The sequence below is a fragment of the Thermobia domestica genome, chromosome 10, assembly GCF_964235325.1.
Source record: "Thermobia domestica chromosome 10, izTheDome1.hap1.1, whole genome shotgun sequence".
In the NCBI taxonomy this organism is placed as follows: Eukaryota; Metazoa; Arthropoda; class Insecta; order Zygentoma; family Lepismatidae; genus Thermobia; species Thermobia domestica.
In genome coordinates, this window is record NC_137463.1 from 196571371 (window position 1) to 196596288 (window position 24918).

At 37.2% G+C, this 24918-nt stretch overlaps 1 protein-coding gene across 1 annotated transcript in view; it reads left to right on the forward strand.

The window, feature by feature from the left end:
- Positions 1-530: 530 nt before the first annotated feature.
- The window catches only part of LOC145661724 (adenylate cyclase type 10-like), a 76786-nt gene continuing 52398 nt past the window's right edge, over positions 531-24918 (forward strand). Inside the window, exons 1-3 of the mRNA XM_081727059.1 lie at positions 531-649; positions 6878-7206; positions 8195-8332. Coding sequence (XP_081583185.1) covers positions 6909-7206; positions 8195-8332 — 436 coding nt within the window. The 5' untranslated portion in view covers positions 531-649; positions 6878-6908. The remainder of the gene's footprint in view (positions 650-6877; positions 7207-8194; positions 8333-24918) is intronic.

Sequence of the window (24918 nt, forward strand, 5' to 3'; positions counted from 1 at the left end):
ATTATATTGTAACCATTATTCTTATACACTCATATTCTTAATCTGTCCAACGCAGATGTATAAATAAATGTCACTAATAGAAGTGTGTACAGGCGATTTTGGCTTTGTCCGTGGCCGATTTTGGCTTTGACAGGTATTTTTATCTTGCAACATAAACTGCAAACTGTGTAACCAAATAAATATTCAATCTCTGAGCAAAACAATTTTCAGTGATATGGTAGAAAAAGCCCTAATTCAGCGACCGTAGTTAATACAGTATTTATCCATTCAATCCAGAAGAAAGAAGACAGTGATTAAATTAAAAAAAGAATAACTCAATGATAAAAAGACAGATAAAATCATCATTGGATAAAATAGCAACTTTATAGATTAATGCAAATGAGAAAACAGGCAGAAGGTCTGCACCATTATAAAACCACTTCGGTTGAGGTAAAGAAAGAAAATCAGACTAATGAAAATAATTGAAGCAACGCCAGTGATAGAACGTAAAATTTGCCAGAAGAAGAAAAGTTATGGCTTATTTCCTGTGTTTATATGCGTTTTACATATTTCATTCCTGTGTTTATAGGTATTTTAAATATTTCATTCCTGTTATACATTGTCGTTTGCTTATTCTGTTTTTCATTAATAACAAATAATGAAATAGAAGGTATACCTATATCTTGTTTTATAACCCTTATAGGTATTAAGGCTGGTTACTGTCAGGTTCCAGACTTCATTTTTTTAAAGTATATTTATGGTACCAGTAATTATATTTTCCTAGAACTACGTATCGTGAAGTGCTGCATTAATGAAATGTACTGTAGATGTCTGATTAAAATGAATATGTTCATTAAAAATTGTTAGGTTAGGCTAGGTTAGTTTAGGTTAAGTTTGATTGGGTTACCCACTAAAAGTTTAGTTAGACTAGGATAGTGACTGGAACCGGTTCACAGAGAAGCTTCAATGTGGTTTTCATAAAAATTTAATCGATTCTCTTCACTATTCTTATATAATTTTGTAAAACTCAATGCGGAAATATCACATTCAACGCACCGATTCGACATCCCATCCGACTACCATGCTGCTGAATCATGGAAACTTTCCGCGTCTTGCAAATAGTACCCACCTCTACATATCTTTTCTCGTATTAAGCATAACTTTACTGCCGAACTTACACACCTAAACATCACATACGAACTCCAAATTATCATTTCTTACCTCATTTCTCCTGTAAATTTTCTTTTCTTTTCTTTATATATATATATATATAAAACGGAGAGGCAACTAAACTTAGCCCTTCCTTTTGATATGAAGAATTGTTTGGCAACTATAATTGAGATGTAGTGTTGTATATTTAGTATTATCAGAGGTATTCATTGCTGTATGGTATTAATATAACAATTTTGCGTGTACGAACATGAAAACAATAAGATATGTTGAAATTTGTTCGAAGAATATTAACATGCAAGATTACTAATTTTCAAGATATAGGTCTTAGGCTTATTATGTTATAGATTTTCGTCTACGGTTTAGGCTAAAGGAAACAATGAGAAATAAATAATAATGAAATTGTAAAAGGTCAATGCATATACTTCCCTAAGTAGGATTCGAATCCATGAACAACAAAGTTTTGCATTCGACAGCCCAAAAGCCTTAGACCGTTCACCATGCAACCGACTGCTTTAGATTAGTGTATTAAGGGGCAAAATAGAATGTTCTTGTACTTCAGAAACTGGTTTGCGAGATGGATGGGCGTCGAATTTAACAGTCTTGATTATTTTGGATTTTAATGTTATGATTAAACCAGTGGTGCAGTGGTAAAAAATATGGACAAAAGTTGTTAGGGAACTAGAGGAGTTTCTGTAGTTAGAACCTAATAAATAATGGTGTGCGTGAGAAACAGTACAACAAATTTTACTATATGTAGGGTTTTCGCATTGCAGGAAAATTAACTGCCGCAGATGGCGGACCCGAAATTTACGGATAAATTAACAGAATCAGACAAAATGTCAGCATGAGAATAACAAAAAGGTTATTAAAGTCATCAGTGTAGGGTGATTAATTAAGGAGCGAAACAAAGTTTGGTTCTTGACTATGGCCTCTATCTATTGATGCCATCTAATCTATTGATGCGATATTAGGTAAACATTCAATAGAGTATAAAATGTCAGTGTCTCAAACTTACTGTCTTATTAACTAACATACTGAAGTAGTGGAGAGAAATACAGAAATATAGAGCGGATACTAATAAGAAAGAAGTTTCAACTAAACCAAACGTGACGGAAATGGAGCAAAATTTTGGGTGCTATACCATTTTATGTGGACATAAATTTATAAAATCCATGGAAGAAATGTGTTACTCAATTTTACATTAGGATTGTACAAATAATCAAAGTATATCGGGATCTTTTTTCCCACATGCAGAATAAGCTAGAAATACGAAATGGAAATATGATCTTTACCGTGTAGTATTGTATAAGAAAGACATGATGAAGTGAACTGCTATGTTCAGATATGTACAAAGTTGTCAGAGAAATGATGCAATGCTGTGCCTCACGTAAAGCATGTGTTTTATGTCATATTAAGTAATTTTCAACTATCTTCGTTTATACGTATACCCATCATCGCTAATGCGCCTGCTCTCTATAAACGCACCTCGCGCTAGCACTCGGATCCCCAACTGCGATCATGCCCTATGTTGGTTAAATAGCATTTGTGTTTTTTAGTGCCTTTCTAGAACACATTGTTTTACGTTTTCAAGTTAATTCGATTTATATGCACCGCAGTTTTTATACCATAATGTGCACATGCTGTAGTCATACTGAGATGTCATTCTGCATCAGTTAACATAACTCTTCCCTTAAGAAACACATTCTAAGGAAGTAAGGTAGCACTTCCTGTTAAGAGAAAGGTCATTTTTCATGAATATAAGTATCCCCTCATGTGGCAACCTAATATAGGAAAGAGGTATTTTCATATGCGATTTGTAATTTCGATGTCCCAGGGACTTGCATTTTATAGGGAGCTGAGCGCCCAAACCCCTCCTCTAAAAGTTTATTTACATGATACTGTAGTAGGGTGTTGTTTATAGTGATATGGTAGGAAACATGAGAAAGTAAGAATTCATTGTTTTGGTGATTTCTGAATAGTGCGTAGTTTGCAACATTTAAACAGGGTGCAAAATTTCCGGTCGCCAGGTTATCATTGGGGACTAGAAATTTAGAGCTGGCAACCAGTGTTCAGTGAAAAAGATTTCTGCCTAAACTCACAGGGTTGCGTAGTTTGTTTCGCACGAAAATAATTGCCAGTGAGTGAGAGAAAACACGGAATGTAAAGTCTTCACAACGGACATGGAAAGGTAAGTCTTCACAACGTTGTAATTCGCCTCTCCTGTCCCACCCTTAATCGAAGTAGACCTTGTCTTAGCAGAGTGGGCAGAATATAAACTTTTGTTTTCTTCATTGAAATTGAATCAGTCACTAAAAAAAAGATTTGCAGTAAAAACTTCATTACGAGATTCCCAAATTTGCTTCCAATTGTCACATTTTATGCAGGTTTACCTGTGAGTACTGCTTCATGTGAGAGAGACTTCAACTATCTGAACAGAGTTAAGACTGCCTACAGGAATTCACTGAAGATTGACACACTGGATGATTTGCTGACAATTTCCATCAATGGCCCTTCACTTATGTATTTTGATCCGAAAACTGCACTCGACAACTGGTACTTCAGTGCAGAGAGAAGGCGTTACACAAACGTGAAGTCATACAGCAAGATATTTTTTTTTAACATGTATATGAATTGTCCAATTCAAAATTGATTATCTTGAATCTAATTGTCTGTTTTTGAAATTATATGCCCTGATGTAATTTCTCTCTTTGTAAAACCAAAGGCCGTGGGGTGGGGGACCTCTTATAATTTGTACGTGACAGATACGGACGACCATCATTTTTGGATTGGCGAGTGCGTCTGACTTTAAAATTTTGCGCCCTGATTAACAGTTGGAAGGTAATAATTTTGCGCAATAATACAATACATATCTAGTGAAGAACAAAGAAAGCATAAAATTAAGAAATGTTTGTGATTAACGGTTGAGAATGAACGATAGAAATTAAATAGATATAGTTTCAGGTAAGGTATTTAAAATAATAAAAAATAAATAGTCGTAGAACATTGAAAACAGGTTCATATAGGTCTAATATGTGCAGATATTTATCAATTTAAAAATGAAATGAAATTTTTGAATTTTACGTCCCACGCTTATGCTGGTTAGGCTAAAAGAGATGGTGATTATGAGAAATGAATGAAATAGTTGAATGAAGAAAGTGGGAGGAAACGGGAGAACCCCGAGGTCACGCACACGGTGTTTGTCCACCACAAAGTTCACTTGGCGGGAGCAGGGTTTGAACCCAGGACCCCATGCACCAGAGGTGGACGCTCTACTACTGAATCACTGAGGCCCCATTTATCAATTTAATGGAAATACTTGAAAGAAGAACAAATTACAGATTAATTATTGCGTTGGACAACCTATCGCCCTCAGAACCCTTCGATGCGCTGTGGAATGGAGTCATAGAGATTGTGCATGGTAATAAGTGGAATATTTCGCCATTGGTGCAGTGTATCGCTCAGTTCGACAAGAGATGTGGAGACAGAAATCTACACCGGATTCGTGTCTCCAAAACGGACCAAAGAAGTAAAATTATTTTCAGATACAGGGATTAGGCGGGCCATCAGAGGTGTTCAATTTCATGCCTATGTTTCTTAAACTACGCCGCAACAGGTCCAGCTGTGTGCCCGGGAACATCTGGACCCTAGAATAGGCAGTGACCATAATCATAGGCAGTGACGCGACCGAGAAACATCAGCATACGAACCAGCCCCTAGACTGTGGCGGATAGCTGGCAGACCTCAAACGACGAAATGGCGAACTGCCGGCGGTTGCTGCATACGGGTCTCCAAAGAAATAGTATTTATATCGCCAGTTATCCGCTTTAAATCCGTGAGTACCCCGCCAATTTTATCTGGTCTATCTCTCTCTCTCTCTCTCTCTCTCTCTCTGAAGATGAAAATTAGAGCAAAGGTGAAGTCTTAATACTTAAAAGAGAATTGAAATAGTTTTAAAGGTTAAAAATCATTGTTATCCTTTATTGATCCGCGTATTGTATCTTCTTCGTTTCAACTTGCCCAAGCATATCATTGAAATGTTAATGAATTCAGTGAACATTTTTTTTTAAATCATAGTTATGTTATGACTAAAATTTTCTTAATGGCTAGCAGCAAGTAATATTGTACAGATTCAATATAGCTATTTAATTGAAGTCATAGTTATTTGTACAGTGCTATAAATAAAATTTCAACCTGAAAGCCATATTTACACTATTGGTATAAAAAAAAAAAACCTTCACATTACAACGTTGCCAAAATGTGAGAATTCAATTTTCTCTTTGAAAAAAAGAAGAAAAAGACTCCACAGTATTCTTATGGAAAGTCGATTTAGATCGCATTCACTAAACATCTATTGTAGGTTTCGAGAACCTGATGCAGTCTCAGTGAACACTAAATTGATAAATTGACAGATCTTCTGCTATGCTTTTCGCTTTTAGTAAATTGAATATAAAGTATTTTCCTATAGTAATAACGGGGTTGAGCTGAAAATCGTGTAAATTATGCATTTGCGAGGCCGTAGCAGAAGAACTACAAATTTAAAAAATTTTTGCCGATTGAATCTTTTGATCAAAACCTCCAAAAATACAACATATATTAATTTTACCAAATTTTACCTAAACTTTTCCCCCCATAAGAATATTGCAAAAACATCATTATCATCATCATCATCATCATCATAGGTTATCTGCCATTGATGACAAGTCACTTGCCTCATAATTGAAACGCTTCTATGCGCTATAATCCGCAGCTAGATTCTCCATTTTGACGTAATAATTGTTAGTTTCAATGTCATCTATAAATTCTAGTCTTTCCTCCCCCTTTCCTCACCAACTAAATTTTTAATCATGTTCTTAAGAATATAATTCCTTATCAAACAACGTTTAAACTCATATGTTAAAAATTTTGAGAAGTTTTTAAGAAGGTAGAAGTAAAGCAATTGAATTAGTTTTCGGTCTTCCATCCCCGTTTTTAGTTAACTCTACATCCATTCCGCTAGTGTTTTGGAAAACTCAAAACATCAAACATTTGCTGACGGCTTTCAGCATTTTAAAGACGTAGATAAGGATAGATTTTAGTGAAGATAAAATGTATGGGTATTAATTATATATTGCATAAACATTTCAATTCTTGCATTAGTAAATAAATCTTTTTGCTGCTCCACAGAATACTCCTTTGAGTTTATTGATAAGTTTCATTACAATAGTCAGAACATTGTCTGAAATGTAATTATTAATGTATTCTGATAGTCTTCGATATGATGAAATAAAATGTTTGTTGCTCTTGTACGATATAAACAAGGCAAATTCTTATGTTAAAGCAACGAAAAAATGTAGTGCGTAAAAAAAAATCATTAATTTGAGAAAGTTAGTTGATTAGAGAAAGTTTGGAATTTAGCGTCTTACTCAGTAGTGAGGCTATATGAAACGTGGACCTACAACTTAACATGGTATTCGAAGTATATGTGCTCCCAGTGCGAATCGAAATCAGGTCTTCAACGCTGCGAAGCGCGTACCCTAATCATACAACCACAGGAGATTTGTAATTTATGGAAAATATAATCTTCCAATATAGCGGAGTAGGAAAAATAGTTTTTCTTTCTTTAGTATTTGATAATTCTTCCTTTACTATTTTATTTTATTTTAATTATTGTTTTTTCGAATTTGAAAGCACTTTACTTATGTTTCATTATGCATTATGATAAAACGTTACTTCTTTGTTTATTTAGGTTTCCACGTAAAAGAAAAGAATGATCCAATATGGATGAATCTAGTGAGTATATAAGAAATTCAGTCAACTCTTATTTAGATGCATCATCAATCAGTGATGTGAATGGAAATGGCGACTCACCATATCATATTTCGACCACGTCTCTTACTTGTGAGCAGCCGAGAAGATTTATTCGAATCAAAGAAGGAGATTTACCAAGCACTGTGGAATATACGCATGCTATGATATTCGCTACATTGCTTCCTGATGAAGTCCTTAACTCTATTTCCACAAAGGCGAAGAAGAAATATGAATTTGAAGGTGTTCTTTTCTTACTGGACATTTCTGGTATGTACTAATTTAAAAACGTACTGACTTTTACAATAACCCCGCGGTGTGGTAGTCTACTCTCGAATTTGACCCTTGTCGTCTTCTAACCATTTCTAAAATTTTAAGTGCCAGTAAAGAAAAGAAATTTGACTCGGTAGAGAAATTAAACATGTATAAACTTTTTCAGGTCTTCAAGAAGGAGAATTTCTAGGAATGCTTGTAAAAGTGTAAACAAAGTTGGTGTCGCTGTGTTCAGTCAGAGTACTTATGAACGGATCTATCCAAATAACCTGAAAATACTGTAATCCTTACATTACGAACTCACTCTTAAACCTTTCTAATCGCCTAACCACACAAGGTAAAATAAGTTGAGGGTGGACCGTTGCAGTGTTCATCCACTGGTGATTATCCAGATTTCTAATTATCACAGCATGCACCTCAGACTCCTAATCATTGTAAATCCCGTTCTGCAGAATTTCATCTTCCAGTCTGCTGTCTGAGAAACGTGTTATTAAATCAATGGTATACTATTTCTACAAAAGAAGTTGGGATAATACCCCCAATATGTCTCTTTGGGGTTGAGGTTTAGCACACTAACATACATACTCCCTAAAATGTGTTGTTCTGATAGCGTTATGAAGTTCCATATTGTAAAGAAAATTGCAATAATACAATAACTGAAAATCAAAAGGAATATACGGGCACAAAAAGTCATGAATCTCGATTTCAGCTATCGTCGCGAATAACGTTTAACCTTCCTGAAGGTGGAATATTAATAAAACGGGCACTTTGAGATTATTTCTCAATTTTAATGCCATTACATAATTTTAATTTATTAACTGATCTTATTATTTTTTTTTTTAAAAAAAAGTTATCTCAATCTTATTATTATTATTTTTTTTTAAAAAAGGTTATCTCAAACTTAAATCTCAAATTAACTGAAATGAAAATTGGATTTGTTATCTCCATAACTCACTGAGAAATTTCTTCAATATTCGTTTTTCAGGTTTCACAGCATTAACTGAGAAATACAATATGATAGGAAAGAGTGGAACTTATCAACTGTCTGAAATTCTAAACACTTACTTAGGATCAATCGTAGAAGAAATTCTACAACATGGTGGTGATGTAATGAATTTCTCTGGTAAGAATAAATACATGTTTATATATATATATATATATATATATATATATATATATATATATATATATATATATATATATATATATATATATATATATATATATTCATCCTCACGGCATTGTCAAGGCTCTATATTTGTATTTTACATTTATTATTGCAACCGGGTGTTTCTGACTTCCGAATACGGTAGTCCGATCATCACCCTTGTTCTTCGCGCGCACAGTCATTCGAAGAACTGAAAACGTACTCTATACACAAACAGTTTATGGTTGTGAACTCGGAAAGCCTGGTACTTCTGCTTGTCAAGGTCAAAAAGTGGGAGAAAAAAGGATGTGTAGAATGTAAAGAGGGTGCAACAGTGACTGATGCTTGTAAGGGAACATATTCATTTGTAGTTCGTGCACATTCCGCCTGTAGCGCTACTGTGGCACAACGTATATTGTAACTGTATAACTCTTGTACACCGCTAGTAGGTCTATTCGCGTTAGTGACGACCGAAACTATGTTGTCAGCTCTGACTGCGATAAGGCACTGCCGTGCTGCTTTTCCTTCTCTTTTTTTCCCCCTTTTCCATTTGTGAGACGCCAAACGTTGTTTTTGCTTGTTGCACGCGCTGAACGTGTTTCGGCGAGCGAAGTATTTAAGAAGTTGACTACATATTCTTGTTTGCGATAGTTTTAAATTGGTTAACTGTTGAAAAATATACGAAAATAAAGCTGTACATGTTAAGGTATATTAGTCGAGGACGTAGCTACTGACAGTGTTGATTACAGATTTTCTCGAGGAAGAATTTAATTACAGTAGAGGTGAAAAGGAGACGTCCATTTAGACAGCCCCCCCCCCTTATCAGACTCAATCAGAAATGGTCTCAATCGTTTGTACACAAATGTGCAGGCGAAATTTTCTTTTGTACACAATTAGGGGCGCCGTCAGAACGAAAACAAAGTGGGGGCTGTCTAAATAGTAGCCCCCCCATCAACATGTCCTATTCAAGCACAAATTGTCGCAATCATTTGTACATCGTTTCTACAGAAATGTGAAGGCGAAATTTTCGTTTGTACACAATTAGGGGCGCCGTCAGAACGAAAACAAAGTGGGGCTGTCTAAGTGATACCCCCACCATGTCCAATTCAATGACAAATTGTCGCAATCGTTCCTACATCGTTTCTACAGAAATGTGAAGGCTAAATTTTCGTTTGTACACAATTAGGGGCGCCGCCAGAACGGAAACAAAGTCGGGGATGCCTAAGTGGTAGCCCCTCCCACCATGTCCAGTTGAATCACAAATTGTCGCAATTGTTTGTACTTCGTTTGTACAGAAATGTGCAGGCGAAATGTATGTTCGCACGGAATTAGGGGCGCCGCCAGAACGAAAAAAATTGGGGGCTGTCTAAGTGGTAGCCCCCGACCATGTCCTATTCAATCACAAATTGTCGCAATCGTTTGTACTTCCTTTGTACAGAAATGTGCACGCGAAATTTTCGTTTGTACATAATTAAGGGCGCCGCCAGAACAGAAAAATTGGGGGCTGTCTAAGTGGTATCCCCCCACCATGTCCAATTCAATCACAAGTTGTCGCATTCGTTTGTGCATCGTTTGTACAGAAATGTGCAGGCGAAATGTTTGTTTGAACAAACTTAGGGGCGCCGCCAGAATGAAAACAAAGGGGGGAGCTGTCTGAGTGGTAGCTCCCCCCACGATGTCCAATTGAATCACAAAGTATCGCAATCGTTTGTACATTGTTTGTACAGAAATGTGCAGGTCAAATTTTCGTTTGTACACTATTAAGGGCGCCGCCAGAACGAAAACAATGTGAGGGCTGTCTCAATGGTAGCCGCCCCCCCATTTCCAATTCAATCACAAATTGTCACAATCGTTTCTATATCGTTTGTACAGAAATGTGCAGGCTAAATTATTGTTTGTACATAACTAAGGGCGCCGCCAGAACGAAAACAAAGTGGGGGGCTGTTTAAGTGATAGCCCCCCACCATGTCCAATTCAATCACAAATTGTCGCAATCGTTTCTACATCGTTTGTACAGAAATGTGCATGCAAAATTTTCGTTTGTACATAATTAGGGGCGCCGCCAGAACGAAAACAAAGTGGGGGGCTTTCTAAGTGATAGCCCAATCACCATGTTCAATTCAATCACAAATTGTCGCAATCGTTTGTACATCGTTTGTACAGAAATATGCAGGCGAAAGTTTCGTTTGTACACAATTAGGGGCGACCTCAGAACGAAAACAGTGGGGGGCTGTCTAAATGGTAGCCCTCCCACCATGTGCAATTGAATCACAAATTGTCGCAATCGTTTGAATATAGTTATAAAGAAATGTGCAGGCGAGATTTTCGTTTGTACACAATTAGGGTCGCCGACAGAACGAAAACAAAGTGGGGGGCTGTCTAAATGTTAGCCGTCCCACCATGTTCAATTCAACCACAAACTGTCGCACTTGTTTGTACGCCTTTGTACATAAATGTGCAGCTGAAATTTTCGTTCGCACATAAATGTCCCCCCCCCCAAAACGATAACAAACTATGGGCTCTCTAACTGATAGGCCTCCCACCATGTCGAATTCAACCACAAACTGTCGCACTTGTTTGTTACGGTTTTGTACAGACATTTGCAGGCGAAATTTTCGTTTGTACACAATTGCGGGCGCGCTAAAACGATAACAAAGTATAGGCTACCTAATTGGTAGCACCTCCCTACGTCCGATTCAAAAGAAAATTATCTCAATTGTTTGCACATCGTTTGAGCAGTAATGCGCAGGCGAAATTTTTTTTCTAAGCTATCAGATGCGTGGACAGAACGAAAAAAAGGGGGAGTTGTCTAAGTGCTAGCCCCACCATGTTCGATTGAACCACAAATTGTCGCGATCGTTTATACATAGTTTGTGCAGAAATGTGCAGGTAAAATTTTCGTTTGTATTAAATAATATACGGATGTGAGTATTTTTAATATCTGCGATCAACATTAACCGGTTTGAATAACGGTTGATGAGTTTGAAAATGGTTCCTATTGCACTAGTTGCAAAAAAAATTCTTTTTCTCTGGCACACGGAAGAAAATGCCTGATTCTAATAGAACTTTTCACGTAGAATTCGAATCTGCAATCAATTTTTCTCCATCACCCTCAGTTTTCCCGTGACAGAGGTTTTTTCGGAAAATTTCCCCACAAATTTCTTTTCTTTTTCTTTTTTTCTTTTTTTAAAACCATTTTCATACTTGTAGCTTGGGTACCTTAGGTATATAAACGCACAAATTATGTTGTATGTTAGCCTGATTTATACTTAGTAAGCCCTCTAAGTTTCATAAGAATAGCATTATTCTATCTAGAGAAATAAACATATTTATATAAAAAATATGCTATGTGTACTGTTCATTTTACAATATTCATTAGTGCAGATAAAATCACATATAACTTCCACGAAAATTACAATATAAGCATGGTTTATATCTTATTGGATTTAAAATAAAACATATTTTCAATGATGTATACACCGTGTCACCATTTTATATCTACTTAATAAATAATACAAAATAAGTGAGTGGTATCTTCTTAATAAATGGACACTTACTTACCTCAACTAATGTGTTTTAGTTGTCGACTTTCTTCTGTGTTTGGTTTCTGGAACATCTCTTTTAAGTGTCCAACAGTAATCAGCTAGCATTTTTGAACTACACTGTCACTGGTACCTCTTCTCCATGGAGGAAATGTCCTGATGAAAATGTTCCCCATACTCATCACTAACAGCACCAAGCTTTTCAGGAAAGAAATGCAGGTGGGAGTCTAGAAAGTGAACTTTAAGGGACATGTTGCAACCCATTTCATTGAATGATTGCCGGAAATCACTCACAATTTCACGGTAATTTGGGGCTTTCTTGTTTCCTAAAAAATTCTCTGTTAAACATTTAAATGGACACCAAGCTGCTTTCTCAACCAGAGTTAAGAGATCCTCAACTTTTTGGTCACGAATCAAACATCTTATTTGGGGGTCTACAAAAATCCCTAGCGTCACTAACCGGAGGATTTTTTTCCTTGAGGTAACAAGATCCTGCATTACTTTTGTCCATTGCCCTAACAAAGTTTTTGAAGAGCCCCAACTTTATGTGAAGAGGAGGTAGAATTATCTAATCAGGGCTCACCAGTGAGGAATAAACAGCATTCTTCTGTCCAGGAGTTAATACATGCGTTGGCCATTCCTTCTTGATGTAATGTTCCGCTTTGTTCCTGCTGTCCCATTCGCAGAGGAAACAACAATATTTCGTATAACCAAGCTGCAAACCCATTAACAAAGAAATGACTTGTAAATCACAGCAAACGGTCCACTTGTATTTCTCATACTGAATTTTTTCTAACACTATTTCGATGTTTTCATAGGTTTCCTTCATATTAGTTGCATAAGCCAAAGGCACTGAAGGAAATTTGTTGCTATTGTGCAAAAGGACAGCCTTAAAACTAGTTTTCAAAGAGTCAATAAGCAATCTCCACTCTGTACTTATATGTGCATGTCCAAGCCTATCCATCACAGCACAGACATTATTACAATACACTAAATCATTTTCTTGAGAATAGTAGTTTAGAACTCTGTATGAAGGTTTCGAAAAATACACACTTTAGTGTCACGATGGAGCAGATTCCAGCCTTAAGTTTAGAATCAAGAAGTTCTGTCTGTGTATTGGAGAGTTTTAAATCCCGTATGAGGTCATTTAGTTCACCCGGAGTTTTCAGATGGGAATCCAATGTAGATGTGCTTCCTACATAAGTAGGATCATCATCTTCATTTGGAACTTCAATAGTTGCCTCAAGTACGTAATCCTCATTTTCCGTAAGATGAGGAGGAGGTACCGGTACAGGTAATTCTGCACTGTGTGGAACTGGCCTAATTGCTGATGCAAATTAGGGTACTGTACTGTGTGGTTAGATTTACTGCTTATTTCTTTTATCTGTGTCATACAAAAGTAGCAGTCTGAAGGGATCTTTTGGTTCCCTCCAGATCATCGGTACTGCGAAGTTCATGTTTCGTCCACCATTTGCCCACCCAGTCAGACGTTTCACGCAAGTATAACAAATGTAGTGAGGAACCCAGTTCTTATCCTGGTCTCCTACACAGCAACCAAAATATAACTGATAACACTTCCTCACAAGTGGAGTAAAACATCGACGTTGTGATTTAAATATCAGCTCCCCACATACATAACAGAAATTGTCCGGTTTATTTACACACTTCCTCGACATCTTGTATCCTGTAAGGTATCACACACATACATACACACACACACACACACACAGACACACACACACACACACACACACACACAGGAATCTACACTCTATCAAATTCCCACAAAATCCCTCTATACATTCCCTCATACAAAAATGGTGACATGGTGTACACATCATTGAAAATGTTTTATTGGAAGTCCAATGAGGTATAAACCGTGGTATATTGTAATTTTCGTGGAAATTATGTGTTGAAGACCGACCCGACCCCACCCGTGACCCAAATTGACTGACCCGACCCGACAACCCGACCCGAGCTGACCCGATTGGCCCGACCCAAAGTGACCCGAGTGAACCAACCCGAGGTGACTTAACCCGACAACCGACCCGAGTGACTTGACCTTACAATCTAACCAGTTTGAGAGAGCTAGAACTTTACAAAACTGCCACCAGAAAAAAAATGCTGACCAATTCTTATGCATAAACCATTGTTTCGGCTTTTTTTACTTGTAGTATAATTATCCTCCTCCTCCTCCTCAGTGTTCTCCCATTAATAAACAGGCCAGTTTCCGTGAACTAGGTAAGAAGCTTCCATTTTTGCGATTTCCCGCTAATATCTGCCTCGCAACCCAACATAAAGTACCACCCTCCTTATTACAATCTATCAATTCCAACCTTCTTACACACTCTCGATCTCCTGATATCACCCCCTTTACTACATCCCTCAGAATGCAATCCCTTAGCAAGATCAAAACTTGTGATCCGTCCATTTTTCGCTTCCTTATATCGTCTAATATTGCTCTCGTCTCTTGCATTTTTTCAGCATTTCCTAATTCGTTTTCCTCTCTACCCTGCTAACCTTCTTTATTTTACTCCACATCCAAATTTCCAAGGTTAAAATTTAGGCAATCAAGTTCGAAAGTCAAAATAAAATTTGACTGAGTTCTGAAGACAAGTTCTGAAGGCTAAAAGAATAAAAGTTCTGAAGACAACATTATTTTCTAGTAAGGAATGTATATAGAACTTCTTTTAATATTTTTTGCTGTGTAACAAACAACAATTTCATCACGTTAACATTCCGATTTTTCTATTTAAAAACAACGTTGCTGTCTGATAGAATCATAAGGAACTAATTGCACTGAAATATCATTCTGTAGGGAATTACCTTTTATTTTTTCTTGATTAATTTATCTAGAAGATATTTGCAACGTTATATAAAATTAGCAATTATTGCGGAGAAAGTCAAATCACTACCCCAGCAATAATAATAATAATAATAATAATAATAATAATAATAATAATAATAATAATAATAATAATAATAATAATATTTGAAGGTGACCAAGAAAGTTCTGTCTCTTTGTGGAGGTCTGTGTTCAATTTGCCTTCACACCGTGAGTTGAATGCGAATGGATATAAGTTGAAGGTCAGTTGTTGGACGATACGAGACGAGACAGAATTTTCACGAAAGGGTACGAGATGAGACAGAGCTCTTTCAATAGAAACATATGCACTTTTCCAGACAAGACTACCTTCACGACACATTTTCGAAACGAGAATGCCCCAAACCAGGTCTCGTGAGCAACACTAGTAAGTATATCCAACATACTACTTGGTTGTGGCTGTTCAGATACACCGTGAACGTGCGTAAGAACTGAGTGAACATGGGGCCTTCACAGAGCGTCATAAGGGCTTGTTTGCTGTACGAGTTCAAATTGCTGCTCCGCGGGGCGGAAGATATGACAGACCTTTAATGAGGGTGTCGTGACTACGCGGAGAGTGCAGTGGTATGACGGTTTAAGGACGGTGACGAAACACTCGAAGACGCACCACGTGCCGGAAGACAAACAGATGTTCAAAATAAAGATCTTCAGGCAGCAATTGAGGCGAAGACAGACATGTGAGGAACTGGTACTACATTTCAGTGTAAGTGGAGAAACCATTCGGCACAACCACCATCAACTTGGGAAGCACTGCAAGTTGGGTTTATAGGTCCTACATGATTTGACTTGGAGCCAGAAAGCAACGCAAGCAGACACCTGTGTTTCTTTGGTGTCTCGTCTGAGGAAGGAGCAATTTCTGGACAGGGTGTTGACATGTGATGGGAAGTGGGTCCTGTACGAAGCTCCACGGCGCCGTCATTGTTGGTTAGCATCCCATGAACCGGTTCAAAAACAGCCCAAGCCAGCACTACGCCAGAATAAGGTTCTCCTGTGCATTTTGTGGACTGCTCGAGGCATCGTCCATCGGGAACTGCTACCAGCTGGTCAGATCATCAATGCAACTGTGTACTGTCACTGTGTACTGTCTGGATCCAGCAGTTCTGAATCGCAAAGGGGTCCTCTTGTTACAAGGCAACGCTAAGCCCCACGTGGCTAAAATGACCCAGTACATCATTCTACGCCTTGGATGGAAAACACTATTGGATCCGCCATACTCCACGGACATTGTACCGTCCGATTATCACCTGTTCCATTCCTTGGGCAATCACATTAGAGAACGCCAATTCAAATCGCTAGTAGAGGTTCAATATGCACTTGATACCTTCTTCACTTCACTTCCCACCAAGTTCGACTGCGATGGAATCCATGGCCTTCCAGAACGTTTTCAGAAGGTCGTCGAGGCTGATGGAGACGATTTTTGATATTCCAGGTACGTCTTAGGTTACATACCAATGTTCGAAGGTGTTGGTGAAAAGGCGGCGGAACTTTCTTGGGCACTCTTAAAGTTATAATAATAATAATAATAATAATAATAATAATAATAATAATAATAATAATAATAATAATAATAATAATAATAATAATGTGTCCTGCCCAAAGGCAGATGTTTGACCCGAAGGTCCATGGGTATTGATTCCAGCTCGTACCAAGTAAGTTTTCTGGTGAACAAACCCCATGTGCATGGGTTTTCTCGGTGTTCTCCCATTTCCTCCCACTTTCTTCATTCAACCACTTCAATTATTTCTCATCATCACTGTCTCTCTTAGCGTTGGTGCATAACGTGGGACGTTAACTAGATATGTCCTTTCAATTTCACTTAATGTGACATTTAACTTGACATAGAAACGCAGAAAGGAAAAAAGTCAGTAGTAATATTAATTACAATACCAATTAGTTAATATAGGGTAAAATTAAAATTTTATTACTATTTCACCTTCAATTGAAGGCATGAAAATGACAACCAGATAAAGACCAATTTCTAAAAAATGAGATTTCCATATATTCGAAATCTATGTTCAGTGGTCTATCAGTGAGTGTGAAAACAAGAGTTGTATGCTTACCCATTCCCCCACCAGAGGGCTTTTAAACTTACCCGTTTTTTTGTTGACAATGACAACCAGACAAAGACCGGATGTATCTGGTTTTCGTTCTCAGTTTCTGAATAAATATGTTCTGGCTTGGTTGAAAGGCTTGCCTTATACAAAAAGGTCGGTAGCACGCCTCCGATGGATATGAGAGGGAAATCTGAGGGTTTCAGGCAGTGTTTCCTTCAGAAACAATGTTCCGGGGGGGGCACATTTCGTATTCCGGGGGGGTCATTGCTGGTACTATTCTATTTATTATTATATTATAGACGTATTATTTTGGTCTCCTCCGGGGGGCACTCTCAGAGCTCCGGGGAGGCAGTGCCCCCCTAAAATCATGTCTGGAAGAAACACTGGTTCTAGGGTTAGTAAAAAGCCAGAGAATGTTGCGCGTCAAGTAATAGAATACATCAAATCTTTTCCTACCAGGAAATCACACTATTCTCGAAGAGATTCTTAGAGAGAATATTTACAACCGGACCTTACTGTTAAAAAAAAAAAAAAAAAAAAAAAAAAAAAAAACGCATGAACTTTAATTGGAGAAACATGAACCAGAGGTTTTCCATAATATTTCTCAAGGGATCAAATGTAAGCCAGAAATTTCGTACGAATATTATAATAATGGTTTTAACAGCACATTCAATTTAGCTTTTGGTAAACCTCGCAGTGATGTGTGTCCTACTTGCGACGAATTAAAAGTCAAAATAGATAGAGCAATCGATGAGGATAAAATGAACTTGCAGTGTGAAAGAGAGGTGCATTTGTTAAAAGCACGAAAATTCTATGATGATTTGAAAGAAAAAAGCAAGCAAGCCCAGGAAGATCCATCAGTCGATATTTTATGTTTAGACTATCAGCAGAACTTCCCTCTCCCTGTTCTACCTATTGGAGAAATATTCTACAATAGATAAATATGGATTTATAACCAGTGCATTTATTCTGCCAAGACAGGAACATCAAAAATGTACATGTATGACGAAACAGTCACAAAAAAGGGAGCAAATGAAAGTGTGTCTTTCCTACCATTACATCGAAAATTTCGTGGACCCTAGTGTAAAAACTCTATACATTTTTACAGACAACTGTGGAGGACAAAACAAAAACGTAACTCTTGTCCAGTATTTATCCTTACTTGCTACTACTAAGAAATTTGAAAATATTGTTCATCACAATCCAGAACGAGGACACTCATTTCTCCCATGTGACAGACAGTTTGCACAGATTGAAAAACTCAGACGCCAAAAAGAGTATATAACTACTGGAGGAATGGTATTCACTTGTTTAGAGAGCATCCATAAAGTTTTGCGTCATAAAAGTTCAGCAAAACATGGTCAAGGACTTTTATAATTTCTTGGCACCTTGGTTCGTTAGGAATAAGGAATGCGGACAAGGCGTTCAAAATCTCTACTTACAAGGTTTTCCAGTATGAAGACAAAAACATTTGCGTATCCCACGGACACCCTCCGGAAATAGAATATGATTGTTTTATCGGAGTCAAGAAGATTGCAGATATTAGTGAAGTAAATCTGAGCAATGCACCTCGAGCTTACTACAACTCCCTTCCAATTAGCGCAAAGAAGTTGCAAGATGTGCGTAAATTGTGTTCCAAATACCTCCAGACATTTATAAAGGATGGTATGTCAATCTTCACTGTGTAGAAATTGAAAATAACACGAGTGATACTGATACAGATATGAACAAGTAGCAGACATTTTTAGTGAGTGTGAAAAACAGATATCTCCATTTGCATTTTTGTATTTCTGTAATAATGTTCTGTAATAATAAAAAATAAAGATTTTTTTATTATTAACTATAAGTATCTTGTACAGTTAAGAGTTACACTTAATTCCAACCATGTTGTAGCAATTATACTGGATATACGTAAGTATTCTTTGGTCTTTACCTTGTTATCACTCTCACTCAGTTAATATTTTTATCTGGTTTTGTTTTCTACGTCTCTTGTAAAATTAGCATTTTGGTCTTTATCTGGTTGTCATTTTCATGCCTTCAATTAGTCACATTTATCATTCATACACCAACTTCGAATTGAATTCTACAACAAAGCTCTTTATAGTATTCCGTATAGAAAATAAGTGAAGAATGTGACGACCCGACCCGAGTGACCCGACACGAGCTAACCCGACTGACCCGACCCGACAACCCGACCCGTAACCCGACCCGTTTGAGAGCACTATCAGAGGGGTACTATTTACAGTACAATTTATTTTGTATGGTTTAGCATACTTTAAGGCTACCATACTTTTTGAAAACAGAAAAAACGGGACGTCTTACAAATTAGTAGTAAATATTGCATTTTGTATTAATTTTATCTTTCGAATTTTACTACAGTATCGCACTAGTTATACAACTTAAAATAATGTATTAATATAGTCCATACTCAGTGGCGTATTTAGGGGGAGGGCTTCCGGGCTCAAGCCCCCCACCGAAATCTTACTTACTATAGTAAAGTATATGAAATATCTTGCAGAATTTTCATATTTTCAGGCAAAGCACCCCCGGAAGTTAGCAAAGCCCCTCCCGAAACAAAATCGTAAATACGCCACTGTCCATACTTAATCAACAGTGCTAAACATTATTATAGAAGCTAGAAGCTGTTATACAATATAAACGCAAACAGTGAACATACAATATTTAGGCAAAAATTATATTTTCAATATTATTACGCATACCACCTTTGTATGCTCTACATGTCTATAAAGAAAAATAACCAGATTTATGAAGTTGTTTCAAAATTTCAATAGGCTGATTTATTTTTGTTAACCTAAAATGCGAACTAAAAGAAAGCAATTTGCATAATTGTTTTTCTGAAGCAGAAAAAAAAATGTGTTTTCGGGGCTGGTCTGCAACGTCACAAGAATTTGTTGCCACCTCGGGGTATACATTCTTACTTTTAGTGATAAGAGTGCTACTTAGGAGGATTTAAACATTGCATGTTATATCCGGGGAAGCAGCGATTGCAATAATAATAAAGATTAGAATGAAATTGTTCCTATAGTATTGTCGGAATTAAAAGCAAAAGGAATAAGTCGATTTTATTATATTTTCAGAAATTTTGATATGTAATTAATAATAATAATAAAGAAAAAAACAGGACAAGAAGGAAAATTTCTGCACACCGGGACAAATTTTAAGAAACCGGGGCGTATGGTAGCCTTACATACTTATTTGCATGCGGAGTGTCAGTACGGAGCCACTACGTAGCAGAGTTGAAACTAAACCTCGTAAATAGGTTGCCAACTCAGGAAAACAAAATTACCGGCACACCCTCAAAATTCCCTGTACAAATGAGAAACTGAAGACTGTATTGATCGTTATTGTATTTACCAGCAATTGCCACTTGTTTAAAATTATCGAAACAGATGAATAATACTGGATATTAATCTTTATGTAACAATAGTTGATTCATAAAATGAAATTTACTCTTCACTTCAAACAAAGGAAATTGCTTTAAAAAGTCATTTTCTACTCTCAATAAATGAATAAAATTCTTTTACAATAAAATATAAGTGTTATCAAATTTGTTGTATTAAATAAATAAAAAAAACTGCCATACATTAAAAAAATATCGATAATGTATAATACAACGAAAATTTGGGTTTGTAAAGGCACTGTTGAAAAATTTCGATGTTCAATGTTATATTCTGGATTGCAGATTCCAAAATACCGGTCAGAAGGGGTCTAATAAGAAGTTTGTACCGGTCACGGCCTTAATCAAAATCACAGCAAATACCGGCCAGTTAGCAACTCTACTCGTAAATCAGAATGCTGAATGCACCAAAATACTTCACCATGCATTCTATAGTTTCTGCAAAATGAATTTAATGAAGATGATCAAATAAAACAAAATACTGTGTTATAATTTTCCCTTTAACAGTCTACTTTGTGAATTTGTTATATCTTCCACTTATCAATTTCCTGTACGAGATGAGAATAACGGTTTCTGCGCAAGATAGAAAGAAAAAAATAAATTTTTCTCATAAGGATTCAGTTCACGTAAGAAATAATGAATAAGTTTAATAATAAGAGCCGAGGAGTGATAAACTAACTCAGCAATAATGATTGTAAGTATAAATATAAATATAAAAAAAAACAAAAAAAAAAACATTTAATTCCATCATCGTTAGGATGGATGCCATTAATTGTGTACAAACAAAAATTACGCATGCATATTTCTGTACAAACGATGTACAAACGATTACGAAAATTTGTGATTCAATTGGACATGTTGGTGGGAGGCTACCACTTAGAGAGCCCCCAGTTTGTTTTCGTTCTGGCGGCGCCCCTAATTGTGTACAAACGAAAATTTTGCCTGAACATTTCTGTAAAAACGACGTACAAACGATTGCGACAATTTGTGATTGAATTGGACATGGTCGGGGGCTACCACTTACACAGCCCCACTTTGTTTTCGTTCTGGCGGCGCCCCTAATTGTGAACAAACAAACATTTCGCCTGCCCGTTTCTGTACAAACGAAGTACAAACGATTGCGATAATTTGTGATTGAATTGGACATGGTGGGGGGGCTACCACTTAGACAGCCCCCTTTCTTTTGTTCTGGCGGCACCCCTAATTGTGTACAAACGAAACTTTTGCCTGCACATTTCTGTACACACGAAGTAGAAACGATTGCGATAATTTGTGATTGAATAGAACATGTTGGTGGGGGGCTACCAGTTAGAGAGTCCCCCACTTTGTTTTCGTTCTAGCGGCGCCCCTAATTGTGTACGAACATACATTTTGCCTGCACATTTCTGTACAAATGAAGTACAAACGATTGTGACAATTTGTGATTCAATTGGACATGATGGGGTGGGCTACCACTTAGACAGTCCCTCACTTTGTTTTCGCCCTGGCGGCGCCCCTAAGTTTGTTCAAACAAACATTTCGCCTGCACATTTCTGTACAAACGATGCACAAACGAATGCGACAACTTGTGATTGAATTGGACATGGTGGGGGGCTACCATTTAGACAGCCCCCATTTTTTTTTCTGTTCTGGCGCCCTTAATTATGTACAAACGAAAATTTCGGGTGCACATTTCTGTACAAACGAAGTACAAACGATTGCGACAATTTGTGATTGAATAGGAGATGGTGGGGGACTACCACTTAGACAGCCCCCAATTTTTTTGTTCTGGCGGCGCCCCTAATTGCGTGCGAACATACATTTCTCCTGCACATTTCTGTACAAATGAAGTACAAACAATTGCGACAATTTGTGATTCAATTGGACATGGTGGGATGGGGGGGGCTACCACTTAGACAGCTCCCAATTTTTTCTGTTCTGGCGGCGCCCCTAATTGTGTACAAACAAAAATTTCGCTTCACGTTTCTGTACAAACGAAGTACAAACGATTGCTATAATTTGTGATTGAATAGAACATGTTGGTGGGGGGCTACCATTGAGACAGTCCCACTTTGTTTTCGTTCTGGCGCCGCCCCTAATAGTGTACAAACGAAAATTTGGCCTGCACATTTCTGTACAAACAATGTACAAACGATTGCGATACTTTGTGATTCAATTGGACATCGTGGGGGAGCTACCACTCAGACAGTTCCCCATTTTGTTTTCGTTCTGGCGGCGCCCCTAAGTTTGTTCAAACAAACATTTCGCCTGCACATTTCTGTACAAACGATGCACAAACGAATGCGACAACTTGTGATTGAATTGGACATGGTGGGGGCTACCACTTAGACAGCTCCCATTTTTTTCTGTTCTGGCGGCGCCCTTAATTATGTACAAACGAAAATTTCAGGTGCACATTTCTGTACAAACGAAGTACAAACAATTGCGACAATTTGTGATTCAATTGGACATGGTGGGGGGCTACCACTTAGACAGCCCCCATTTTTTTCTGTTCTGGCGGCGCCCCTAATTGTGTACAAACGAAAATTTCGCCTGCACATTTCTGCACAAACGAAGTACAAACGATTGCGATAATTAGTGATTGAATAGAACATGTTGGTGGGGGGGCTACCAGTTAAACAGCCCCAATTTGTTTTCGTTTTGGCGGCGCCCCTAATAGTGTACAAACGAAAGTTTGGCCTGTACATTTCTGTACAAACAATGTACAAACGATTGCGGCAATTTGTGATTCAATTGGACATGGTAGGGGCTACCATTTAGGGGAACTCCCTCGAGAGGAATCACTCTACTTATTTATTGCAAAAAGCAGAATTTAAAAATTCGCATTCGTCCAAAGTTATCGTGTGAAGTAACAGCCGTTTGTATGTACGTACTAATATTGATAAGTTCCACTACGCGATCCCAATTAATAGTTCATATACCCGCGCCACACACACACACTAGCATTTGTACACACGAAAGTATACCTGGTAGTATCCACACGCTTACGCCGGAACTAGAAACAAACAAACACACACACACACACACACACACACACACACACACACACACACACACACACACAGGGAGAGAGAAAGAGAGAGAGAGAATATCTTGTTGTACCTTTATACTGAATGCACCATTACTCACAAAATCAGTTAAAAAAGAAAAAAGAAAAAAAGTTGTAAATGAAACTTTCAAAGATTGGTACCACTGCTGCGTGTCACACATGAGATTGTTCCATAATGATTGATTCGTAATATGATGTATATGGGTTTCTTAATGGTAGTATAACAAAATGCCTTCAAATTGACCACTAAATAAAAAGTGAAATTTATTTCTCAAATTTTGTAAAATCGAAGTCGGTGGGCATTATGGGAACAGTCTACAATAACAATATATGCAAATAAATATTAATATACTTCACGTTTTCCAGTGGGTGCAAGAAAGCTTCGAATAGTATTTGTTGCCACAAGCATTAGCTGATGTAAATATATATATATATACATATATTATGATCATCAGAATGTATTTCTGTCACTTAATCTTTTATTATTTTTATTTTATTTTGTGTGGTTAATTTTTTGTTTTGTTACAATAATTATAATCTAGCTTATGGGGTCGCGGTGGCTCCGCTGTAGAACACTCGCCTCTGATACGTGACATCCCTAACTCCATCCTGGCTCCTGCCATGTGCACTTTGTGGTAAATAAACACTGTGTGCTTAGGTTTTCTCATGATTCTCCTGTTTTCTCTCTCTTTCTTCATTCCACCCTTTTCTGAATTACAATCCTTTGTGTCTCCTTTACCATTTGCATTAAACTAAAAAAAAATCATTTTTAAGCTAACATGCATATTCATAGAGGTACAAAAAAATCTTAGATTATATTGGAGTTTAGTGTATTTTTTAACACTAAGTTTATATGAGACATGGACCTAAAGTTTCAGATGGAATCCAAAACCGTAATGCGTTCCAATTTCAAGACTTTCCCATAGGAAACAGGGAGTAATCTACACCCCTCTAACACCTCCCCAAATTTCTTTACACATACCTCTGGATGGAAAAGGAGTACTCCTTTAAATCCAATTGTATCAATCAGTATCATATAGGTTATTTATTACATCAAGTTAAAAAGGTTTAGTGTTTAGGAAAGAAGGCAATATTCTTATTTATTTATTTCACTTCAAAATACGAAGCGACCTCGTTCTCATGTACGGCTTCGAGAACCACATGACCCCATTTTTTCTGGTGGTGTTCCGATCAAAACAATTGACAAAACAGGCCCGCTCATACCTACCTTCTGGGCTCCGCGGTCGTTTCCGAGAAAAGAGATTGATGGACAGATGCAGATGACTGAAATTGGCAACGTCTTGAGCGGTTATTCACCTACCTCCTCCTCTATAAGGAAAAGTGTGACAATATAGTGCGGAAAATAGTGTGTATGCAAGAAAATCAAATTGAAAAGTTGCAAGATTTGGTAAAAAATTCACGTTATTTATAGTTAGTGTAAATAATGAGACTGCCAAAAGTGCCCAAATATTTCTGTATTTTCTTCAAGAAACAGTCTTTAATTAAGATGAAATAATATTTCTGTTGAATGGAGAGTACAACTTGTTCAAGTATGGAGATGGGGAATATCATAACTCAAGATCAGGTGAGACTTTTTTTTATTGGTCTGTTATTT